The 25,256-nt window shown below is 42.9% G+C and overlaps 1 protein-coding gene across 1 annotated transcript in view; it reads right to left on the bottom strand.

Moving 5' to 3' along the window:
* The window catches only part of EPHA6 (EPH receptor A6), a 1,083,458-nt gene that overhangs the window by 47,637 nt on the left and 1,010,565 nt on the right, over window positions 1–25,256 (bottom strand). Inside the window, exon 13 of the mRNA XM_040423272.1 lies at window positions 19,294–19,503. Coding sequence (XP_040279206.1) covers window positions 19,294–19,503 — 210 coding nt within the window. The remainder of the gene's footprint in view (window positions 1–19,293; window positions 19,504–25,256) is intronic.

The raw sequence follows: 25,256 nt of genomic DNA, 5'->3' as shown, positions 1-25,256 counted from the left end.
TAGTTGATTACACTTCACATATACCCCGCCGTGATTAATTGCCAAACTCCACCCCCTGTATTGGGGGTCACTATTTACACAGGAACACTATTATGGGGGGGATCTGTGGATGACGCATATAAAGCATAAGATGCTATATATGTGTCATCCACAGATCCCCCCATAACAGTGTCATCCACAGATGCCCCCATAACAGTGTCATCCATAGATATCCCCATAACAGTGTCATCCACAGATGCCCCCATAACAGGGCGTCATCCACAGATCCCCATAACAGTGCCTCATCCACAGATCCCCTCCATATCAGTGTCATCCACAGATCCCCCATAATAGTGTCATCCACACACCACCATAAGTTCAAAACCCACCAAAAGCACAACTTTTGGTTCAAAATAATTTTTTTCTTATTTTCCTTCTCAAAAACCTAGGTGCGTCTTATCATCAGTTGCGTCTTATAAAGCGAAAATTACAGTACTTGCTTGCTCCTCCTCCTGACCTACACTGCCCCTTGCATATGCCACGCGCCGTGACGTCACGCGGAGGCACTGCAACGCTAGGGTGAGCCCCGGTCTCCTTCCTGAACTGCAGAGCGGTGTGCACTTCCAGCCCTGAGCCCAGCTGCCCAGGGCACTGATCCTGAACCTGCTGGAGTCTTCAGAACTGTAAGTATTTACAGTAATTCACTGTAAGCTAAAATATATATTTAACTTCTTTTATGTGGGAAGACGGGATCCAGGGGGCCCAAGTAAATTCAGGATCCAATCAATATTAAAGACGGCCCAGCTTGGGCCCCCCAGGAGCAACTGGGCCCGGGGCAGCTGCCCCTTTTGCCCCGCGTTAAAGACAGACCCCCATAGAAACATGTCTATTAGGCTGAAGGCAAGGTCTAATAGGCTGCCTGTCAGCAATCACTGACAGGAATAATACATTGCAATACATAAGTATCCCAGTATTTTTAGTTATTTTTTTAATTATCAAGTACCCTAGAGTTCAAGTCCACTGGTGGGACTGAAAACAGAGCAAAAAAATAGATATAAGAAAAAAAAAAGAAAAAAAAAACACCCAATGCAAATGATTATGCCATTATTTACAAAATTAAAATAAAAACAACCACACAATTTGTATCACTGGATTCAAAATGACAAGAGCTGTAAAATTATCATGTTCTTTAACTTGCATGGCTGTACACAGCAAAAAAAAGCAAACTGCCAGAATTGTTTTTGGTCACCTTACCATCCAAAAATGGAATCAAAAGTGATCAAAAAGTTGTTAAGAATATAAGAATAAAAATGCAAGCCCATCCTGCAAAGAAAAAAAAAAGATATCGCTCTCAGAATACACAAATACACAACATTTTTTCAGTGTTTTTATTTTGTGAAAGTATTAAAAAACAACTATATAAATTTGATATAGTAATCGCAACTGCCAATGAAAAAAATATAACATGTCATTTAAACCTAATGATAAATGCCGTAAAAATGTAAACAAAAAACGGAAACAAAAAAAAGTTAAGGCTCTTTCAATGCGAAAAAAAAGGAAAATAAAAAAAGTTTGCAATGTCTTTACGCCTCAAAATAGGCAGGTCATTAAAGGGGTTAAATAAAAATATAAAAAATCAGGAGTGATTAATGTTTAAGTAGAAAAATAAAATGTGCTATTACTAGTTATTTTCATTTTGCAATTAACAAAGTTTACTTTCCAGTTTAAAAAAAGAATGAAATATCTTGTGCCAGCAGGAGTGTTACCTGCAGAACAAAAGAACAGTTTTCTTCACTTGTGAGCTGTTTCCAAAGAGGTGTGCGTGATCTGTGCAGAATATGTTGCTTCCTAAATAATAGGTTTCCTGGCTGTACTGCCCACACAATGTTCTGTGCACTTGCCCTCCCTCGTTATTTATGCCAAGACGCATTTGTCTTTTCATTATTAGTTTTCTTCACTCAGTATACTTCTTACTTTTAATTAACGGCACCATATTTAAAAATAAAACAAAAAGATAAACTAAATGAAAAAGTTTATACTTTGTAAACAGTAAATAGTTATTGAAGATTTTTACAGTTTTTAAAGCGTAACTATTGTCATAATTGTTTTTGCATTCATTTTGCATTCATTGGTAGTTCTTGTGAATATATGATTTTTTTTTCAGCTTCCAACATAGAACAGCCACTACTAGAGAAGGAGGAGGGGAGAAGGGAGATGCAGCTGCAGTTTTGAACTGTGTTGGTTGTTGGTAAATCAATGACTATATGAATAAGTGACATTAAAGGGGTTGTCCAGTTACCGATATCGATGCGTTCTCTTCAAACAGCTGATCGGCGGTGGTGCTGGGAGTCGGACCCATGCCTATCTGATATTATATCATGTGGACAGGTCATCATTATGGGGAAAGCAGAATGTAGAAAAGTCACTGTCCAGATCACAGCTAGTGTACCCCAAAGCTGCTACCAGCCTTCCAAAAACACTCTGGGTAGTATAAGACTAAGGCTACCCCTAGGTTCTTCACCAGGGTCCACTGCAAGGCAGGATGGATTTCGCTCCTACGGATCCATAACACATCTGTGGAGCTGATCACAGTACACTGTTGTGGGTACGCTAGTAACAGATCTTCCAGAATGAGCAGGGAGGTACCGTACAAAATAAATAATAAAAGCAGGTTCAAAACCAGGAAAAGACATACACAGTCAATTCAGTACACAATAGGTTAATCCAGAGGAGAGCCAAGGTTAGTTACCAGGACACTCAATATAAACAGCAAGCACACAAAACAAGCCAGAAGTCAGATAATCAGAAATGTTAGAATTAGGGTTGTCCCGATACCGATACTAGTATCGGTATCGGGACCGATTCCGAGTTTTCTCGGCGGTACTCAGCCGCCGATACCCCGCCCCGATACATAAATAGAATACTTTTTTTTTTTTTTTTTTACATCAAGCGGGCTGGTGAGCGGTGCATAGAGGGGGCAGTGAACGGCAGCTGAGAAGGGGTGGAGAGAGCCGGCAACGATAATTATTGCTGGTATGTGACTGGGTATTACTTACTGCATGGGTGTCATGCGGCCCGCAATGAATATTTTTGCGGCCCGGCAAAGATGCAGCATCGGGAGAGAGGAGGGGCTGGAGTCCGTAACTAGGGGCGGGGCCCGGTGCAGTCACTGTACTCTTACACCGGGCCCCGCCGCTCACCAAAGTATTTATAAACGTGAATCCTTATCCTGTTATTAAGTTGAACTAACGCTGCCCTCTCCCATGTTCCCATGTTCCCCTGTATCCCCCTGTAAGCTTCAATAGCAGGCAGAGCAGACGGCAGCAGTAACGTCACTCACTGACGTAGAGCGCCTGCTCCGCCCACTTTATGAATGAAGCAGGCGGAGCAGACGCGCGACGTCAGTGAGTGACGTTACGGGTGCCGTCCGCTCTGCCTGCTATGGAAGCTTAAGTAAGTGCTGTGGGGATACAGGGGGATACAGGGGAACATGGGAGAGGGCAGCGTTAGTTCAACTTAATAACAGGATAAGGATTCACGTTTATAAATACTTCGGTGAGCGGCGGGGCCCGGTGTATTGGGGGACACTGTTATGAGGGGGATCTGTGGATGACATATAGCAGTGTCATCCACAGATCCTCCCCATAACAGTTCCATCCACAGATCCCCTATAACAGCACCATCCACAGATCCCCCACCAAATAACAATGCCATCCTCAGATCCCCCCACCCCATAACAATGCCATCCACAGATATCCTACCCCATAGCAGTACCATCCACAGATCCCCATAACAGTGCCATCCACAAATCCCCATAACAGTGCCATTCACAGATCCCCCATAACAGTGCCATCCACAGATCCCCCATAACAGTGCCATCCACAGATCCCCATAACAGTGCCATCCACAGATCCCCATAACAGTGCCATCCACAGATCCCCCATAACAGCACCATCCACAGATCCCCATAACAGTGCCATCCACAGATCCCCCATAACAGTGCCATCCACAGATCCCCCATAACAGTGCCATCCACAGATCCCCCATAACAGTGCCATCCACAGATCCCCCATAACAGTGCCATCCACAGATCCCCATAACAGTGCCATCCACAGATCCCCCATAACAGTGCCATCCACAGATCCCCCATAACAGTGCCATCCACAGATCCCCCATAACAGTGCCATCCACAGATCCCCCATAACAGTGCCATCCACAGATCCCCCATAACAGTGCCATCCACAGATCCCCCATAACAGCGCCATCCACAGATCCCCCATAACAGTGCCATCCACAGATCCCCCATAACAGTGCCATCCACAGATCCCCCATAACAGTGCCATCCACAGGTCCCCCATAACAGTGCCATCCACAGATCCCCCACATGACAGTGCGTCATCCACAGATCCACAGATCCCCCAAAACGGTCACATGACATTTAAAAAAAGTATCGGTATTCGGTATCGGTGACTACTTGAAAAAAAGTATCGGTACTTGTACTCGGTCCTAAAAAAGTGGTATCGGGACAACCCTAGTTAGAATAAAGTTGCACAGAAAGAGCCTAGAAAACTAAACAAAATCACAGGCAAGGTTGATAGGAAACAGCAGTCTTAAAGGGGTACTCCAGTGTTTTTTTGTTTGTTTTACCAGTCATTAACATTCTACATGTCCTGACTGTGGCTTCTCTCATAGCAAAGTGTATAGTATAGTGAAGTGATGGCAAACCTTTTACAGAATCAGTGCCCAAACTGCAATCCAAAACCCAATTATTTATCGCAAAGTGCCAATACGGCAATTTAACCTGAATATTACAGTTCAATACAGTATATATTCCATGTACTTTATCATTGAGCTATAATAGCCTGCCTACATTCAATGTGTTGACTGTGCTGTTGACTGGCAGGAAAAGTCTAAGGCATATTGGTACACCATAGACTTTTTCCAGTGTGCGGGGGCCACAGAGAGGGCTCTGAGTGCTGCCTTTGGCACCAGTGCCATAGATTCGCCACCACTGGTATAGTGTCTGCAAAGCTCACTGTACTTGTATGTATTGTAAGCAGTGACAGGAAGTCTCGTAGTTCTGTTCAGCTATGCTGTATGTTGTCTCCGGTATCCTGCTCTTCTTCTTTGCTACCACTCCCTAGCGAGACGACACATCATCAATGCTGTGGCATCATGGGGTATGGCTTATTTCCCTTCACTGCCTGTGTGCCAGCCCCCTTCCACTTAAAGCGATGTCCATGCTGTCTCTCTAATCAAGTGACTGACACAGCTGAGATGTGTCAGTGACCTGTCAGTTCTGCCTGTGCTCGGTGAGCGGACCTGTAGTTTGTCTTGGTTGCGCAATCTTGGGCTTTTACCATCCAATGTTGTTTCTTGTATGTTTGCTTTTATGATATATATATATTTTTTTAAAGTATGTCTGCTCTTTTCTGTGGTCCAACTTAGGCACATAGCATATCAACTTTTTTTTTAAATAAAGTCCAGGTTATGTTAGAGAAATGTAAGGTTGACTTTACAGCTTTCCTTATTTCATTGCCACAATGTTTGTTAATTAAATTATCTTACAGGTCCCTAGAGGGATTTGAACCACAGACTTTTAATATTGGAGGAAACTGAATTACCACAACGCTACGGAAACCTATTTCTGAGCAAGAGTTTTTTTTATACTAATAACTGCTATTTGTTGTAGTTTTGGTGTAGTATGTTTTGGTTTTTGCTATTTGTAGTATGTATGTGAACACAGTTGTTAGTAGTAGCTGAAAAATCTTTCTTTACAGTCAGGGGCGTACATAGAAATCACTGGGCCCCATAGCAAGCATCTGAATTGGGCCCTCTAACCCTGCCCACTACCCACCCCTGGCCCGTCCCACCTCCTATCCTGGCTCCTCCCATGCCACCACACCCCCATTAAAGAATCCCTAATGCCCTCCAAAATGCCCGGGGGGGGGGGGGGGGGGGGAAGGAGTAGGAGAGCACACTGTCCACTATGAGCCCCCCAAAATGATCAGGACAGTGTGCTTTCCTTCTACTCCTCTCCCCCCTGGGCATTTTGGGGGGCATCAGGGGTTGGGGGGCTCATAGAGGACTCAGGGGGGGGGGGGGGGGGGGGCTCATAGAGGACAGTGTCCCCCACCCTGGACATTTTGGAGTAATGGGGGCATTAGGGGTTGGGAGGCTCATAGAGGACTCAGGGGGGAAACTCAGAACAGTGTGCTTTCCTCCTACTCCTCCCCCCCTCGTTTTTTTCGGGTAATGGGGGCATTAGGGGGGCTCATACAGGACAGAGTAGGAGGAAAGCAGACTGTCCTCTATGAGCCCCCCAAAATGCTCAGGACAGTGTGCTTTCCTTCTACTCCTCTCCCCCCTGGCCCTGGGCATTTTGGGGGGCATTAGGGGTTGGGGGGCTCATAGAGGACTCAGGGGGGAAAGGCTAATACAGGACAGAGTAGGAGGAAAGCAGACTGTCCTATATGAGTCCCCCTCCCTATGAGTTCTCTTGCTGCCTGGCAGTGGCAGGCAATGCTGCATTAATCTATCCCTTCCCATTCCCATACACAACTACAAACCAACCACGGCACACCAACCAATCAACAGAAGGTGACCACCGTCCGGGACTCCGTGTCCGGTCAGGAGCGGGTGGGCAGGCAGGCAGACCTTCAGTCTGGGGCTGGGGCTGGGCTCGGTGCAGGGTCAGGTCAGAGAATGAATGGGTTTAAGCGGCGCCCGCTCGTGCTGCCTGCAAACACTGGCCAATCAGCAGCTGCCTCTTTGTGCTGCTGACTTGTGCTGATTGGCCAGTGTGAAAAGAGAACACGCCTGCAGCCTGGCCGGGAGAATCAAGTTCATGCAGTGAGGCAGGTTAATACAAGACGTGCGGGGGGAGGGGGGCGGGCCCGCCGATCAAAGACAAGTGCAGCGGGCCCGCTGCGCCTGCGCCACAGTGTGTGTAGTGTACTACTAGTACTGGCTAAAATAAGCGGAGGGGGCGGGGCCTTCCCTGCGCTCCGGGCCCCCCTGTGCTGCGGGCCCCATAGCAACGGCGTGTTCTGCCTACAGTATATTGGCGGTACGCCACTGTTTACAGTCATGAGGTTCTATGGTGTGGTGGCAATTTTACAGAAGGTTTGGGGTTCAGTTTCCCATATGGACCTGTGAAATAACCTTTTTTTTTATTTTATTTTTAAAATTTGTGTCACTATAGTCACTGTCACTATAGAGTGCCCTATATTACCCACTGCACACCAATTACAGAGGACTGGCTTGGCTTGGTAAGGAAAATCTGCAATCACAAGTTCCCTCTGTCCATTACACATGATTCTAGTGACAAGCTGAGTTCGTCGCATCTCTGCCCCTTAGCGCTCCAGACACTTAAGTCTACACTAGTCAGGGGCTGGTGTAGATGTGAGTTATAACTTACACCAGACGTTATAGTAAATCTAGCTGGCCGTAGTAAACCCTTTAGCCCCACCATAAAGTGCGTCTTTTTTTTTGCCACAGTTGTGGCGTAAAAGCTTTAGTAAATGTCCCCCTAGGTATATTTTTTCCCCATAATCAAAAATTTTGTGCAAGGGGGAAAAAGGTGTGTTCATATTTTTAGCCTTTTTTTTCTATAAACTTTACTAAACTTTTTTACCCTTTTTATTTTTAGTCCCACTATGGGGCTTGATTATGTGATGTTCTGAATGCATCCATAATACACTGTAAAACTTGTCAGTTTTACACAGGTGGGTAGGCTGTTCAGCTCTATCAGGGCCTAATAGGCTCAATTACAAGGCAGACCTAGAGGCCTTTGTTACTGTAGGTCCCTCGGCTTTCCTTGCAACCATCAGCTCCGACAATCCTGTTGTAGGGGTTCGGATGGTCTTACAGAGGCAGCTTCCTCCACTTAGGTGCCACGATTGCTATTCATCATGGCATCAAAGCATTTAAAAGGCTGGGATCTGAGTTATCCATAATGCCAAACATGAGAACAGTCTCTCAGCTGTATAATACTGTGCAGTCCGCACCAGAACTGCACCATAACAGTATGGCGGTTCACAGTAAACAACCCTGCACTCCACAAAATAGTAGATTGTTTTAAATTAAAGGGATTATCCCATCACTAATGTAAAAAATGAAAATCAGACATCATATAGTACATAACAATCTCTTTCTAACAAAGCTAAACCAGCCCTGTACCTCACATGGGTCCAGGGATCTCCTCATTCATTGCTCTGTTAGATTTATTTCAAGCTGGCAGCTCAGGGGGCGAGTCCTTTCTGCTTGCATCTCTCTACCTATGCCTTTTCCTCCTTTCTGTTGCAACTTTCACAGCTTCTAACATTAGATATGGCTGGTGGCAGTTGAAGGATGTAACTGAGCAAGTGTGACCACCTCAGCAAGTGGGACAGAGAAATAAAGAGAAAAAACAAACAGCAGGTGGAGCTATACATGCAATTACAAAAGTATTTAGATCCAGGTGCTGGTTTGAAAAATGTATTCATATGGGATTAAGACTATTGTAAAGACACCTGATTTTTCATTTCTGATGGATTAGTGAATGAATTGGTTGGGAAACTGGACCTAGCCTTTATATTTTTTAATGCAAACATTGACAGTTTAACGCCTATGGCTGGCATTAGACAGTTTTCTTCCTCTTGGACAACAGGAATTTTGGATAATTTTTCCCACGGAGCACTGCCCTAGATAAGCTCTACTAGCAGGGTCTCCTCAAGGAGAGTTGTTTCCTTTCAAGATACATTGCCAAATGCTTGGAAGTTCTTAGAACTGGAAATATACAGTCAGGTCCATAAATATTGGGACATCAACACAATTCTAACATTTTTGGCTCTATACACCACCGCAATGGATTTGAAAGGAAACTAACAAGATGTGCTTTAACTGCAGACTATCAGCTTTAATTTGAGGGTATTTACATCCAAATCAGGTGAACGGTGTAGGAATTACAACAGTTTGCATATGTGCCTCCCACTTGTTAAGGCACCAAAAGTAATGGGACAATTGGCTTCTCGGCTGTTCCATGGCCAGGTGTGTGTTATTCCCTTCATTATCCCAATTACAATGAGCAGATAAAAGGTCCAGAGTTCATTTCAAGTGTGCTATTTGCATTTGGAATCTGTTGCTGTCAACTCTCAAGATAAGATCCAAAGGGCTGTCACTATCAGTGAAGCAAGCCATCATTAGGCTGAAAAAACACAACAAACCCATCAGAGAGATAGCAAAAACATTAGGCGTGGCCAAAACAACTGTTTGGAACATTCTTAAAAAGAAGGAACGCATCGGTGAGCTCAGCAACACCAAAAGACCCGGAAGACCACGGAAAACAACTGTGGTGGATGACCGAAGAATTCTTTCACTGGTGAAGAAAACACCCTTCACAACAGTTGGCCAGATCAAAAACACTCTCCAGGAGGTAGGTCTATGTGTGTCAAAGTTAACAATCAAGAGAAGACTTCACCAGAGTGAATACAGAGGGTTCACCACAAGATGGAAACCATTGGTGAACCTCAAAAACAGGAAGGCCAGATTAGAGTTTGCCAAACGACATCTAAAAAAGCCTTCACAGTTCTGGAACAACATCATATGGACAGATGAGACCAAGATCAACTTGGACCAAAGTGATGGAAAGAGAAGAGTATGGAGAAGGAAAGGAACTGCTCATGATCCTAAGCATACCACCTCATCAGTGAAGCATGGTGGTGGTAGTGTCATGGCGTGGGCATGTATGGCTGCCAATGGAGCTGGTTCTCTTGTATTTATTGATGATGTGACTGCTGACAAAAGCAGCAGGATGAATTCTGAAGTGTTTCGGGCAATATTATCTGCTCATATTTAGCCAAATGCTTCAGAACTCATTGGACGGAGCTTCACAGTGCAGATGGACAATGACCCAAAGCATAGTGCAAAAGCAACCAAAGAGTTTTTTAAGGGAAAGAAGTGGAATGTTATGCAATGGCCAAGTCAATCACCTGACCTGTATCCGATTGAGCCTGCATTTCACTTGCTGAAGACTAAACTGAAGGGAAAATGCCCCAAGAACAAGCAGGAACTGAAGACAGTTGCAGTAGAGGCCTGGCAGAGCATCACCAGGGATGAAACCCAGCGTCTGGAGATGTCTATGCGTTCCAGACTTCAGGCTGTAATTGACTGCAAAGGATTTGCAACCAAGTATTAAAAAGTGAAAGTTTGATTTATGATTATTATTCGGTCCCATTACTTTTGGTCCCTTAACAAGTGGGAGGCACATATGCAAACTGTTGTAATTCCTGCACCGTTCACCTGATTTGGATGTAAATGCCCTCAAATTAAAGCTGACAGTCTGCAGTTAAAGCACATCTTGTTTGTTTCATTTCAAATCCATTGTGGTGGTGTATAGAGCCAAAAATGTTAGAATTGTGTCGATGTCCCAATATTTATGGACCTGACTGTATAAAATAAAGTAGAAATCATGGAGAATTGCCAGACTTTCAATGATCTCACAGAAGAACACTACAGTCATCGACTCCTAAAGCGCTGATAACAGAGAACAACAGATTATATTCAGCGCAGCAAAGGCAAATAGCATAGAATTTACATTTAATAAAGAGATTACACCTGGTGCCAGTGCCAAGACGAGAAGACAAAGCTTCCCTGTCACAATCATGCAGGCAATGCCACTTAACAAAATCTCTCACAACGACGTATGTATTTTGCGGTCCGCAAAAAATGGATCCGCAAAAAATTACGGATGACATCCGTGTGCATTCCGTATTTTGCGGAACGGAACAGCTGGCCCCTAATAAAACAGTACTATCCTTGTCCGTAATGAGGACAATAATAGGACATGTTCTATTTTTTTGCGGAACGGAAATACAGAAACGGAATGCACACGGAGTACCTTTCGGTACGGACATGGAATGGAAATACGTTTGTGTAAGAGGCCTAAGATACATTAAGTTATATGTCAGAATAACCACTACCATCGCACGCAAACAGGGATAGCGCAGCCCTAAACTATCCCATTATCCATATTTACTTGCATGATCACCCAAGGCGGTGACCCACAACTGGGCGACAGTCCCTATACTGCAACATGTGAAGGGGCGACACACAAACAAGGAAAAACAGAAAAACAAACAGATGACAGTAGTCGTATGAAAAAAGGGTCAAAAGCCAAAACACGCCAAAGAGTCAGAGTCAGGAGATCAAATACGATACCAAAACCCAGAAGCTGATAATGTAGTCACAAGTTCAAATCCAGAGCCAGAGGAGTCCTTAATAATCACATGTAACAGCAGAGGGAGCCAGAGGATGAGAAATTCACTGGCTTCTGCAATCTGCCGGTGCCAGCCATTATACAGAGAGAAAGGCAGCTCAAACTGGAGCTACTGCCCGTGCACCCTCCGTTCGGGAGCCCAGGTACACCTCCTCATTGGCCCGGGACTCCAACGTCAGTGAGGGACAGGCTGCATTCCTGGTTCCCCTGGCAACAGGATGCTGCCACTGAATGGAGGCAGCAGCAGCCGGGGGGACCATCACGTTATATCTCATTTAAAAAAAGAGTATTAACCCTTTCAGCAATGGACCTATTTGGCATTAATCACTGAACATTTATATATTTTGCCTCATTCAGAGAAGCGTAATTCTTTTTTTTTTTTTCATTTAGAGAAGCTTAAAGGGGTTGTCCGAGTTAGGAAAAAAAATAATATAGCACTGAAAATCTGCTGGGCAGCAATATATAACTGAGCTAAGCAAGTTTTATGCTAAAAAATATATATATTTCCTCATTTCCCTGGTTCTTTTCTGGCCCTTTGTTTACATGCAATAAAAACAACCTCTGCCCCTCCCCCTGCACTGCTAAGGGAGTGGATACAAGAGCTGCCCTGAGTGACATGTCTGCCTGGTGGGAGACTCTGCAGCTTGTTGTATGTGTAGGACTACAAGTCCCAGCTGTATAATGACACTGCTCTTCAGGATCTTCCCCCTACCATCTTGTGCAATGCTCTCTCTAGTCTGTCAGATCCTGTGCTCAGAATTGTCACTGCTGCAGCTGAAGGGGTTAAGAATCTTAGGATAGAGCAGACAGCCGTCAGTGAAGGGGGCGTTGCCAGCACAGTGACATCTCGTTTACAGGCTTGTAAACGACCTTTATGAGAGCAGGGAGAGAAGCTGACATCACAGGTCATGTGACCCTCAGTGAAATCTGAGAAACCAGCCACTGGAGATAAAGTGAGTTAAATGGAAAGCTGTTACATTTGCCCAGTTAGGAACATAGAAAGAACAAAAAAAATAACTCGGACAACCCCTTTAATTCTTTTATTTTTCCATCAACGTACATATATGTATCCTTGTTTTTTTGCAATATGAAGTGTATTTTAATGGTACAAATTTGGGCTCTATATAATGATTAACTTTTATTAACTCTTTCTGGATACAGAATAGAAAAAAACAGCAATTCCGCCAGTGATTTTTACATTTTAAAGGGCATGTACACCTTTTAGAGGCAATTTTTATGATTGCATCTTACTTATTTTGGGCTAAAAATTATTTTTCAATTGATCTTTATTAAAAATTATAATAATAATAATAATAATATTGAGCTGTTCTGTCAAAAAGGTTAACTGTTTAGCTGTGTAAATGGTACTTTCACTTTCACTTTGTGCTGGTTATGTAATAAACCTAGGGGCACATTTATTATGACTGGCATTTTAGACGCCGATCTTAATAAAGCCTAAACCCAGCCCCTTGCCCGCCTACGCAACTCCCACAATTTTAGACCTGGCGTGAACTGGGCAAAGTCGCAGACTGTGCCTCAAATATGCCTAATTTAGGCATATTTCAGAATGATAAATGGAGCCCCTATTCTCTAAATTATCAAAAGTTTATAAACACTTATTTAAGCCACTTTCTTTATTAGTAAGATAACAATTGAGCTATAATGAGTGTTTATAAGGTCAGATAGCAGAGATCAGGATCCTGAGGGAACAGAGAGAAAATTAAGAGCCTGCTACCAGAGAAACTCAAGGCTGCACAGAGACAGGGGTTCCAAATCTTTAAGAATGACCAATTAAAAAATATATTTTTAGCTCAAAATGAGCACAATGCAATAATAAAAATAAATTGCCCCCAAAGGGGTACATAGCCTTTAAATTTTGCTCTTGATTAAGGGCAGCATGTGCCTGAAACATCTAAGCAGTAAAAATGGATCCATCGATAAAATGGACGTACAGTTAAGTCCAATTACGATAAGGGGTTAAAATAATTTTAGAATTAAATTCGTTAGAGAAACTGAATATTGAGTGCTACAATAAGAGCAGAGGGCCGCAGGGCGTGTTAGGTTTGGACAGCAAAAAGTCAGTGAACCCTTCAGAGTGCACAGAGCAACAGAAGACTAAGATCTGAACCAGAATTCTTCAGAAGAGAGACATTACAGAACGTGCCTCCACCGTATGCAGCGGCATGTACATATTAATCTCCGGTAAATCAGCTCTCTTCTGTCTTGCTGAGTAGGCAGCTCCCTGTAAACATGGGAAGAAAACATCTCCCTTTCTCGTCAGGTTCACTGGCTGAAGTATTAATGCATTGCCTGACACAAAGGTGAATGTGGGTTACAGCAGAAAGTGGAAATCAATGCACAGCGTTCCAGAGGAAGTAATTCTCCAACATATAAGGACATGGATGGAGAGGCAAGGGTATATTGTAATATAGTCCTGGGAATATCAGCTCATCTGTTTAGAATGTGCTAAACGCTGCTATGTCTTCAGAAAAAAGGAAGTGTTCACTGCAGTAGGGTGGGTTCACTTATATATGCAAATGACCTATTGGGATCTCTGCCATCTAAAGGCTCCCACACATATTAGTGTACTGTCAGCCGATCCCGCCGAGAACAGTCTAAGGCCGCATTCACATGACCGCAAGGGTGTTACAGTCTGCAAATTACAGGTGCGCAAAACACAGTTACTGGCCATGCGCATGCCGCATCAAGGTGCAGTCCCTCTGACTTCAATGGGTCCGTGCGCTGCATGTTGCAACTAAGTATAGGACACGTCCTATCACTTGGGGAGCGGTCACACGTGTAACTGCTACCTCTGCACTCCCTTGTAAATGCTTATTCTTCAGAGAAGCAAATTATGGATCATCAGTGCATTAATGTTCAGGCTTCAGATTTCTTTCACCTTCAGGATCCTTATATCATAGAAACTTAAGATGCTGGGTTACTGGTTGTGAAAAGCAGAATGAACTCGATTTTTACCATGTAAGTTGTCATCTTGAAGGGGTTATCCAGGAATCCAATTTAAAAATAACGGCTGTATTTTAACCGCTTCATTACCGGGCATTTTTTACTCCCTGCTTTTCCTGAGCCATAACTTTTTTATTTTACCATTTACATAGCATTATTTAGGGCTTGCTTTTTTTTGCATTATAACATGTACTTTGTAATGGCACCATTTAATATTGCATATCATGTAGTGGGAAGCTGGAAAAAAAATTCCAAATGTTATGGAACTGGAAAAAAACTCAGTTTTATCCCTTTTTTTTTTACAGTGGTTCACTATAAAACTGACCTGTCCCCTTCATTTTCTGGGTTAGTATGATTACAACGATACCACATTTATATAGTTTTTTTGTGTTTTAGTACAGAAAAAAAATAAAATAATAATCACTTTGGTTATTTTTTCTTTTCATGGCCATATTCTGACCCTCATAACTTTTCCTTATAGCATATAGTGTACGTGTATGATTTTTTTAAATCACTTTTTATTCAATTTTTTTTAAGATAAAGCAGCAGAAAAACTTTGAATCAGCCATTTTTGTGTTTTTTTCTTTTCTGTTACACTATTCGCTGTATGAGATAAATATATATTTATTTTAATAGTATGGGCATTTTTGGATGCAGCGATGCCTATAATTGTTTTGTTTATTTGTACTGTCATTTTGGGTAAAGGGGGTGATTAAAATTTTTATAAATATACACATATTTTATATTTAGAAAAACACTTTTCACAGTTTTCTTTTGGCCCCCAAGGGGACCTCAGCATGCAATCAGTAAATTGGCATTCATTTTCAGTAATGGAATTTCATCCATTACAGAATAAAAAAATCAGTATATTTCAATGTAGTGCTGCCGCCTGAGGGCCTGCATTGGAACATACCAGTAACAGGCCTTGAAGCTTTGTACAGCAGCTAAGGAACGCTTTCCCTGATGTCAGCGCGAGAAAGGCATTCCTGTACAGGAAGCGTGCGTTTACGTGTTTTTACACCTTTCAGGTGCCGTGGTCACATTTGACCACGGCATCTGAAATACTAAAAGTCTGCAATTAACATTATCGCTGATATTAGACCCATGTGTCTGCTATGTGAAACAGCGGGCTCCATCTTTAAAGACCCTACCATTGACTTTTGTTTTTGTCATATGGAGATGGGAAAGTAGTTAACTAGTCTTGAGGCTGGGTTCAGACCTGAGCGTATTTGATATGCGCGTTTAACGCGCGTTTTTGTCGCGCGTTTTTATGCACGTTTTTTGCAATAGTAAACACGCGTTTGACGCGCGTTTGTGTGATTGACTGCAGTGTCCTATGGCCACAAACGAGCGTCAAAACGCCCCAAAGAAGCTCAAGAACTTGTTTGAGCGTAGGGCGTTTTTCAGCGCGTTCAAACGCACTGTAAAACGCTCAAGTGAGAACCAGGGCCATAGGGAAGCATTGGTTTTCATGTGTTGAGCGTTTTACAGCGCGTTTGAATGCGCTGTAAAACGCTCAAGTGTGAACCCAGCCTGAAGCAATAAAGTGCTGTTCCTCACTGATCTGTTGTTTTTCTAGTCACTGATCCCGCGGGTCACCTCGCTGCACACCGTTGCTCCTGCCATTTTGAGTTTCTGGGCGTGTTTCAGCTACAAATACCCACAATCCACTTAGACTGCTCTGCCGTCCAGTGCCATCAGTTAACACCCACTACACCACTTCTGCTTTCCTGAACCCGCCCAGCACTCCACATTGCTTTTACTACCCAGCCCACTGGACCTATTTGTGACTTACAAACACAACCACTGCACCCACATGTGCACTGGAAACTCGTCCACTACACCCAGGAGCATGCGCAGTGCATATTATCTGCGCTTGTGCTGAAAGATTAGGGCAGTGGCATGGGAGGTCCTTGAACAGAAGCATAAATTCAGACTTTGCATGTGTGGTAATAATTTTCTAGGCATGCAGAGTACAAAGAATATGGGACCTGGCCCATGTACGTATTGTCATGACGTATGACAGCATGTGCGTAGGAGGTAGTGCCAGTGTTGTGCCCTGGAGCAATGATACTTTGAACTATGGACATTTTTGGATATTTGCCAAAATTGCCATTATTGCTACTATCCTTTTTTCTTTTTTGAAAAATACATCATGAATTGGGATTTCATGTGTTTTAAGGCTCGTGAATGGGTACGTGGTCCGTCCACGTCACAAAAATGTAGTGCATGCACCACTTTTGTGCGGTGCGGAGGCATGGACAGAAACCCCACGGAAGCACTCCGTAGTGCTTCTGTGAGGTTCCGTACCTCCGTTCCGCTCCGGACCTTCTGCATGCAGGGTACACACTGCCGGTGCCCGCATATTGTGGACCCGCTGTTTGGGGGCCGCAATACGGACACGGCCGGGCAATGCCGCGTGCATGAGCCCTTAAAGTATTTTTGTAGTGGTAACATTTTTTACATTTTATTTAAGGGTTTTTTCAAGTCCAGGAGAAAAGTCTATGGGAGAAACACCTGTAAAAAAATGGCATGGGTCAAAAAAATAAAAAAAAAAGTAAAAAATACAGTACTGTGATAATCCATAATTTTGGCAGTCGTTAAAATTGTTAGTAATATTACTGTCATAATCCATAACTGGCATCTTTTAAAGACTGTGTAATAATCCTGTGATAATCCATAATTTAGTTTATCTCTGATCCTAAGTGGTAGTGCTATTATAATCCATAATCGGCAGCTCTGAAAATGTCATCACAGTACTGTGATAATCTGTAATTTCTAAAACTGAGCAATAGTACTGTAATAATCTATAACCTTCATCTCTGAAGCAAGATCACTGTGATAATCTGTCATTTGTATCTTGAAGACAAAGCTGCCTCTGTGAATCCTCTCTGCAGTTTACTTGTAACCAGATGATTGTGTACAGGGCCAGGCATGAGCGGGAGCGTCTGGGTGAGCTGTCTAATAAATAAATCAGTGGCAATAATTAAATGTGAAAATGAATAAACAGCCGAATACGTTAATTTATGAGGTTGTTTAAACAGTGCAGGATCCTCGGTACATGGCAGCTTGCCACATCTGTGCTGTTAACATAATCAATAGGAAGAGGACTGCAACGATCTGTGCTGCGGTACAAACCTTGGCTTGGCCTGGGTAGACATGATTTGACTACTGTAAACTTCATTTAGTGTAATGTGCATCCTGGTCCAAGGACAATAGGGTTATGGAGAGAAAAGTATAAAATCTACGTAGATGACTGTCTAGCATACAGAATAAAAACAGATGAAAAGGCACAGCTGGAAACTTCTGGACCTTGTATGAAGATCCCCAACCATCGCTGTCTTCTTAAGGCCTCCATGTACATTCAATGGGTTGTGCAGTAGCACGTGTCATTTTGTGCAGCCAGTACATATTGATATTCCTCAGGATAAGTCATCAATATCTGATCGACGGGGGGTCTGACTCCAGTCAGCCTCTCCAATCAGCTGTTTGAAGAGGAGGAAGCACTTGTACAAGTGCTACTTCCACTTCAAGACCACACTGCACACCGCATTGGAAATCTCGGCAGCGCAGTGTAATTAGAAGTACTTGTTCCATTCACGTGAATGGAACAAGTACTTGTAATTACACTGCGCTGCCGCTGCATGTGAGATAACAGGCATTGTAATGTTGAGCGCTTGTATGGGTGTTGCCTCCTCTTTAGCTGATTGGCAGGGGTGCTGGGAGTCAGACCCCCACCAATCAGATATTGATGACCTATCCTAAAGATAGGTCATCAATATTTACTGGCTGCACAACCCCTTTCCTGTGTACAGCTATAGGGGAAACGGTTGCTTTGGGGGACCAAATTCAGAAGGGGCCCACTTACGGTGAGGACTAAAAGATTTTATTGTCAGGGCCCCCTCAACAGTATTATACAGTGACATTATATACAGTGACACTGTGGGAAATGGATGGAGCGCCTGCTGGGTCTCGTCTGAGAGAGCGATCTTGAGTAGCCACAGGAGTGGGGGGTTGCACGGGAGGAGTCATTTCTAGTTATGTCACTGACCCCTTAAAACTATTGTCGACCTCAAGCCGTGATTTTTTTAACAAGACTGGCCAACAATCTGTTTATGGGGAACACCTGACAGATACTGGGGGAGAGAAGGTTTAGGCGCATCAAATCTCAACACCCGATCCTTATTTATCCCAGAAGATGAGCCACCGCCAGAGGTGTCGGACAGCAGCTTACTCCTCTCTCCCTATTGAAAACACATACATGCTCAGCTGAACCGAGTGTGTATGCATGGGGGAGTTGGGCCAGAAAGCTATTGAAAGTGTATGGACACCTTCATATGGCATTTGGGTACCAGGGTGTGACTGTGACCTATGAATCCCTGATATCCATACTTGCTTACTTTTAAGCAGAGCCGTCAGCAAATTTATGAGAAGTGGTGTGATTATTGGCAGTATTAACATATGCCCCCAACCATCTATATAGGTCACATAGTCCACATGACTCCCTTCATCACACACCAAAATGATTACACAGCCCAAACCAGGCCTCAAAGTACATACAGACCTCAGACTAGACCCCAAGATAAATTTAGACACAAGACCTCAAAATATATTCAAGCCCTAGAATAAGTATAGACACTAGACCAGACCCCCAAAATAAATTCCAACCCCAAAGTACAGACCTCAAAGTGTTTTCAAACCTCAGACTAGACCCCACCTAGTTTCTTTCCTCTTCTAGCTCCTACTGCGTGCAGTCCACTTCACCCCTGGGTGCGACATACAACATTTTGATGCTGGGGTCAAATTACTCATTGGTCCTGGTGTTCGGATGCGGCACTCTCGAGACTTGACCAGTTTACCCAGATTTTGGGAGTTGGTATTCTGAAGTGGCACAGTACATACTTATCCTGTGTGGCAGAGTTTGAACCCCAACAAGGGCAATATCACTTCCATAGTATACTGTATAGCAAGGAAATTAGATTAACTGCCTTGAACAATAAAGTAGAATTTTCCTAGAATGTTCATATTTCATGTATCTTCCCCATGGTATATACAGGCCATGATAACATATTTACATGTGTCTGTGAACTTACTGTGGTTGTGTAAGCTGCTTCAGGATCATCTTCTAACACCCTTGAAAGTCCAAAATCTGAGACTTTGCACACGAGGTTGCTGTTTACAAGGATATTCCTGGCAGCCAAATCCCGATGAACATATCCCATGTCAGAGAGGTATCTCATTCCAGAGGCGATTCCTCGCAGCATGCCCACCAGCTGGATGACTGTAAAATGGCCATCATGTTTCTGCGGAATGAAGGCAACACAACATCAGATTACAATGACAGTGGCAAAAGCATGTAATCCTCATTTACTATGGCAGAAAATCTATATAAATTAAATATATAGCAGCATTCTGAAAAACAGTAAACCTTCCTTGAGAAGACCACCAAAACTTTAGTGAAAATGGTATTCTAGGGCAATTTTCCTCAACTCCAGTCATCAGGGCCCACATGTTGGTCTTGATTTGAGAATATCCCACAGAATAAATACTTGTTATAAGTCCTGATGCACTGACACTAATTATATCACCTGCTCAATACTAAGGAAACCCTGAAAACATGACCGGCAGGTGGGGCCTGGGGACTGGAGTTGAGGAACACTGTTCTAGGCAATTGTCCTCTCATAGAAGAAGCCAATATACATGGAAGAAAATCAGTCACCGAAAAATAGTATATTAGACTCATCGCCATGGTCCTCTTACATGGACAGATTATCAGGCCGATTACTGGGAATACCTGTTTGTAGAAATGCTCGTTCTTGATAATTGGCCTCTGTCAGGGGCGTACATAAAAATCACTGGGCCCCATAGCAGAAATCTAAATTGGGCCCCCATTCCCCTTTTATAGCCCCTCCTTTTGTTCCATGAACTATTCTTGCTGCTGCATTTTATCATTTATGCCATCAGGGCCGGATTGGGATAACAAAACAGCCCTGGCACACAAAAGAGGTATAATAGATGCAGTGTGTACAGGTATATAGTATATTCCCTAGTGTTCTGATATGTGAGGTACAGGGTATAATATATGCAGTGTGTACAGGTATATAGTATATACAGCAGTGTACTGATATGTGAGGTACGGGGTATAATATATGCAGTGTATACAGTAGTGTAATATGTGAGGTACGAGGTATAATAGATGCAGTGTGTACAGGTATATAGTAAATACAGCAGTGTATTGACACCTCGTACCTCAGATATCAGTACACCGCTGTATATACTATATATCTGTACACACTGAATCTATTATACCTCGTACCTCACATATCAGTACACTGCTGTATATACTATATATCTGTACATATTGCATGTATAATACTGTGTAATATATGCATTGTGTCTGTGTATATATATATATATATATATATATATATAGAGAGAGAGAGAGCAGTGTATTGATGTGAGACATAGAAGGTATAATACTGTAGATGCAGTGTTTACAGAAATATGTGGTCAGTTATACATTATGGTCACTGTGTGTGAGGTACATGAGTTAGTGGTCACTGTAACTGTCTGAAGTATTATACATGAGTGAGCAATGAGTAAAAACAGGGCATGGAGGGGGGGGGGGGGGAAATGATGAAAAGTGGAGAACCTCCTCTTACCACTCCATTCCAGTCTGTATGGATCAATGCAGAGCTGCGTGTGAACTTCTAATACTTGCTGTTAGGGGTTGAAGGACCTGTGATGATGTCATCACAGGTCCTGGCAGATATACCTTTGAAACCTAGGAACTACACCATTTTTGGTGCAGTTCCTTTGCTAGATTCTGCAGGACCTGTGATGTTGAAGATGATGTCATCACAGGTCCTGGCAGATGCACTGTTCTAACCTGGGAACTACACTTTACACTGTGCAGTTCTCTTACAGGACCTCTGATGACATAAAATCAGTGATACAGTCCTAACCTCAGTATCTGAGGAAAGGGATTTAGGGGTCATTATTTCAGAAGACTTAAAGGTAGGCAGACAATGTCATAGAGCAGCAGGAAATGCTAGCAGAAAGCTTGGGTGTATAGCAAGAGGAATTACCAGTAGAAAGAGGAAGGTGCTCATGCCGCTCTACAGAGCACTAGTGAGACCTCATCTGGAGTATTGTGCGCAGTACTGGAGACCATATCTCCAGAAGGATATTGATACTTTGGAGAGAGTTCAGAGAAGAGCTACTAAACTAGTACATGGATTGCAGGATAAAACTTACCAGGAAAGATTAAAGGACCTTAACATGTATAGCTTGGAAGAAAGACGAGACAGAGGGGATATGATAGAAACTTTTAAATACATAAAGGGAATCAACAAGGTAAAAAAGGAAAGAATATTTAAAAGAAGAAAAACTGCTACAAGAGGACATAGTTTTAAATTAGAGGGGCAAAGGTTTAAAAGTAATATCAGGAAGTATTACTTTAATGAGAGAGTAGTGGATGCATGGAATAGCCTTCCTGCAGAAGTGGCAGCTGCAAATACAGTGGAGGAGTTCAAGCATGCATGGGATAGGCATAAGGCCATCCTTCATATAAGATAGGGCCAGGGGCTATCCATAGTATTTAGTATATTGGGCAGACTAGATGGGCCAAATGGTTCTTATCTGCTGACACATTCTATGTTTCTATCAAAGGTCCTTTAGCTTTAGAAAGATAAACAGGAGCAATTAGGGGGCGGGGCCTCTCCTCCACTTCGGGCCCCTCTTTCCCACGGGCCCCATAGCAGCTGCGTGGTCTGCCTATATGGTAGGTACGTCACTGGCCTCTGTAAAAGGTGACGGCGATCACCCAATGCTCGATCGTAGTCTGATCGTGTCTTTCAGCCGGCACCAAAACTAATTGTGGGGAATTTATCATGAGGGGAAAATTTTAAGTCTGTTTTGCTTGATTCTGCTTTGGTGTCCTTTATTCCACCTTTATTCAAATGTTGCAGGCTGTTTGATATCCTAATCCTTAAAGGCTATGTATACCTTTGGAGGCAATTTTTTTTTATTATTGCATTGCACTCATTTTGAGCTAAAACTATTTTTTTAAATTGGTCTTGAATTATTATGGCATCCTTTTTTTCTGTACAGAGCTGACATGCTCTAGTAGCACCCTTTGTCTTTTCCATCAGACCAGGAGCTGACGGGCTCCTTATCTCTGCTCTCTGACCTTATCAACACTCTTATAGCTCAGTTCTTATCTTACTGATAAGAATGTAACTTAAATAAGTGTTTATGACATTTTAATAGTTTAGAGATAAGTGTTATTAGATGACCGCTCAAAGTAAAAGTGAAAGTACTAGTCACACAGCTATAAAAACAGTTAACCCTTTGTGACAGAACAGCTTGATATTTTTAATAAAGGCCAGTTGAAAAAACGATTTTAGCTAAAAAGGTGTACATAGCCTATAAACCTAAATCTTTAGTCTAGAAAAGAGTTTGCAGTTTTCTTACTTCACTCTCCTACTGGAGTAAGATTGAGGCTTTTTTTTTAGCGGCTTTTTAAAAAAGTCTCAATGATAAATCTGGAGTGAAGCTCATTAACATAGCTAACCACACCCACTTTATTATCTATATTTGAAAACTGGAGTGAGTGGTGTAAAACTGCAAAAACTCACAAAAGCCCTAATAATATATCCCTAATAACACATATGGTCAGGGGTGCTGTTGTCAATTACCCCTTTTAAAGGGAACCTGTCTCATTGGAAATAAAATCCAGTCTGTTAGCAGCATGGGAGAGAGCAGGGGGAGCTGAGCAGATTGATATATCTTGTGGGAAAAGATTGAGCATAATTTGTAATGTCTTTATTTTAATCCCTACTCATTCTGGGGTGAGGAGTCCAGTGGGCTATCTCTCCATAGACACTTACAGGGCAGCTTGTCAATCAGTGAGTAGGGCCACGGACTGGAAGCCTGGAATGAGCAGGGATTAAAATGAATAAATGGCAAGTTCTGCTGAATCTTTTCCCACAATACTATATATCAGTCTGCTCAGCTCCTCCTGCTCTATGACACACTACCTGCAGGCTGCACTGCATATTTATGTGACGCCAACATATTGTTATGACAGATCATCTGCATCAAGCCCTTTTTCTAGTAGTAAAAAATCTAGGAGTAGTAAGTAGTGTTCGCTCAAAGTCGATTCGCTCAAAACTTCGTTTGAATGCTGTACGGAGATTGGCTCCAGCGAGGGAAATTCGTTATCTCCGAAGTCTCGCAGAACTTTGGTGAATAACCGGACTTCAGTTTTAGAACTTCAAAACCATTTCAAAACTTGGATCTGAAGTCAGCTGCAGTACTGAGATACCAGCCGCTACCAAAGCCGACTTCGGATTCCTGTTTTTAAATGATTTTCAAGTTTAAAAACGATGGCCGAAGTTATTTACTGAAGTCTTGCGAGATTTCAGTTCTGGCGCACAGACAGCAGAAGATGTATTAAGTGGTGTGTGCCTTTCAATAAATTGGTCAGATCTCCCTCTTTAGTATGGCTGATATGTAAAGCACCAGTCTTTAGTATATATTTGATCATTGGCTAGCCTTTCATACATCTGTAGGTTTAGATGACTTTGGTCTAATGTGTATGGCTAGATTAAAGTAGGATATCCGGGAAAAGATAATGAAGACCTATCCTCAGGATCTGCGGGGGTAAGACACCTGGGACTCCTGCTAATCGGCTGTTAGAATTGGCTGGGCGCTCTGTGAGCCTTGTGGCCTCTTCCTAGGCCATATGACATCACCGTACATCGGTCAAATGAGTCAATGCGGCTGAGCTGCAATACCAAGCACTACCACTATACAATGTGCGGCACTGTGCTAGGAAAGCTGCTGGGAGCCGTATGCACTCCCCAAAGCTCCAGTGAGAGCAGCGGCTCCCTGAAATAGGTGAAAGGGGGGGAGTGCCAGGACTATGACCATCCCCCACAATGTGATAATGATGACCTACCCTGAGGATTATCATTTGCAGGATGACCCCTTTAAGGCAGAAAGAGAGACTGATATCAGCGATCAAATTCTGTTTACAGTGCCGTGGAATATGTCAGTGCTATATAAATAACATGACACAGATAGAAACAATAACTAAATATGTTACCATATGACTTGCATTCATACATACAGCTACCGTACAATGTAGAAATGGATCCAGTATCTAATACAACCAACCACACCCAAAAATAAATGTAAAAATGACAAAAACTATCTCCCAGTTCTTTGAAGAGGGGTGTGTGCTTTCTGAAGATAATTACTGGTGACCGTCTGTAGATAATAAGAATATTAGAATGTAGAAAGTCTATTTCTCCCCAGCTGTGCCGTCCTGGCACTGCAATATCATGCTTCATAATGCACTTTCTATATCAAAGTGCCACCTCCAACCCTCACTCAGCAGATAAGACTGCAGGACGATGCGGGAGCAGCCCTGGGGCAAAACCTTTAAGGTTAAAAGCTCAGGAATGATGGAGATTTCTCTTGTGTATCCACATGTCATGGCTTTCAATATCTGCTGTAATATTGTGGCTGGAAGGCAACGGAAATATGCGCACCACACATTTAGTCTATAAAGGCAATAACTTGGAACAGCATTTAAAGATAATATACCTTTATAGTGTTAAAATATTATGTCCATGAAAATGCAGGCACTACGGGACTTTGTACTTTTTCTTATAAAATATCCATTTCTATGGTGGGACGTGGGTTTGATTCCATTTCCCACTATTTACTGTATTTGCCTATCTGGGCTTTACCTAGGCAAGAATCCCTCTTTTATATTATTTATTTTTTGCTTTTGTTTGTGACTTGGTGTTATATTATATATGTTTACAATGTATACATTACTTAAAAGGGGTTATCAAAGACCTATAATACCCCCGCCCATATGCCCAGGTTCCTCACACAGGTTTTACTTACCTGTCCCCCTGGCACCCGAGTCACTTCTGATGGCGGCACGGCCACCGCTGCATCTCCCTGTTGCGCAGATGAAAACATCCGTCATTGGGGGGGAAGGGGGGAGCTGCAGCCAAAATAACAGGCTGCGCCAAGA

This window comes from Bufo bufo, chromosome 3, assembly GCF_905171765.1.
Source record: "Bufo bufo chromosome 3, aBufBuf1.1, whole genome shotgun sequence".
Classification (NCBI taxonomy): Eukaryota; Metazoa; Chordata; class Amphibia; order Anura; family Bufonidae; genus Bufo; species Bufo bufo.
The sequence above is the reverse complement of the archived record's forward strand: the minus strand, read 5'-3'. Positions and strand labels throughout refer to the sequence as shown.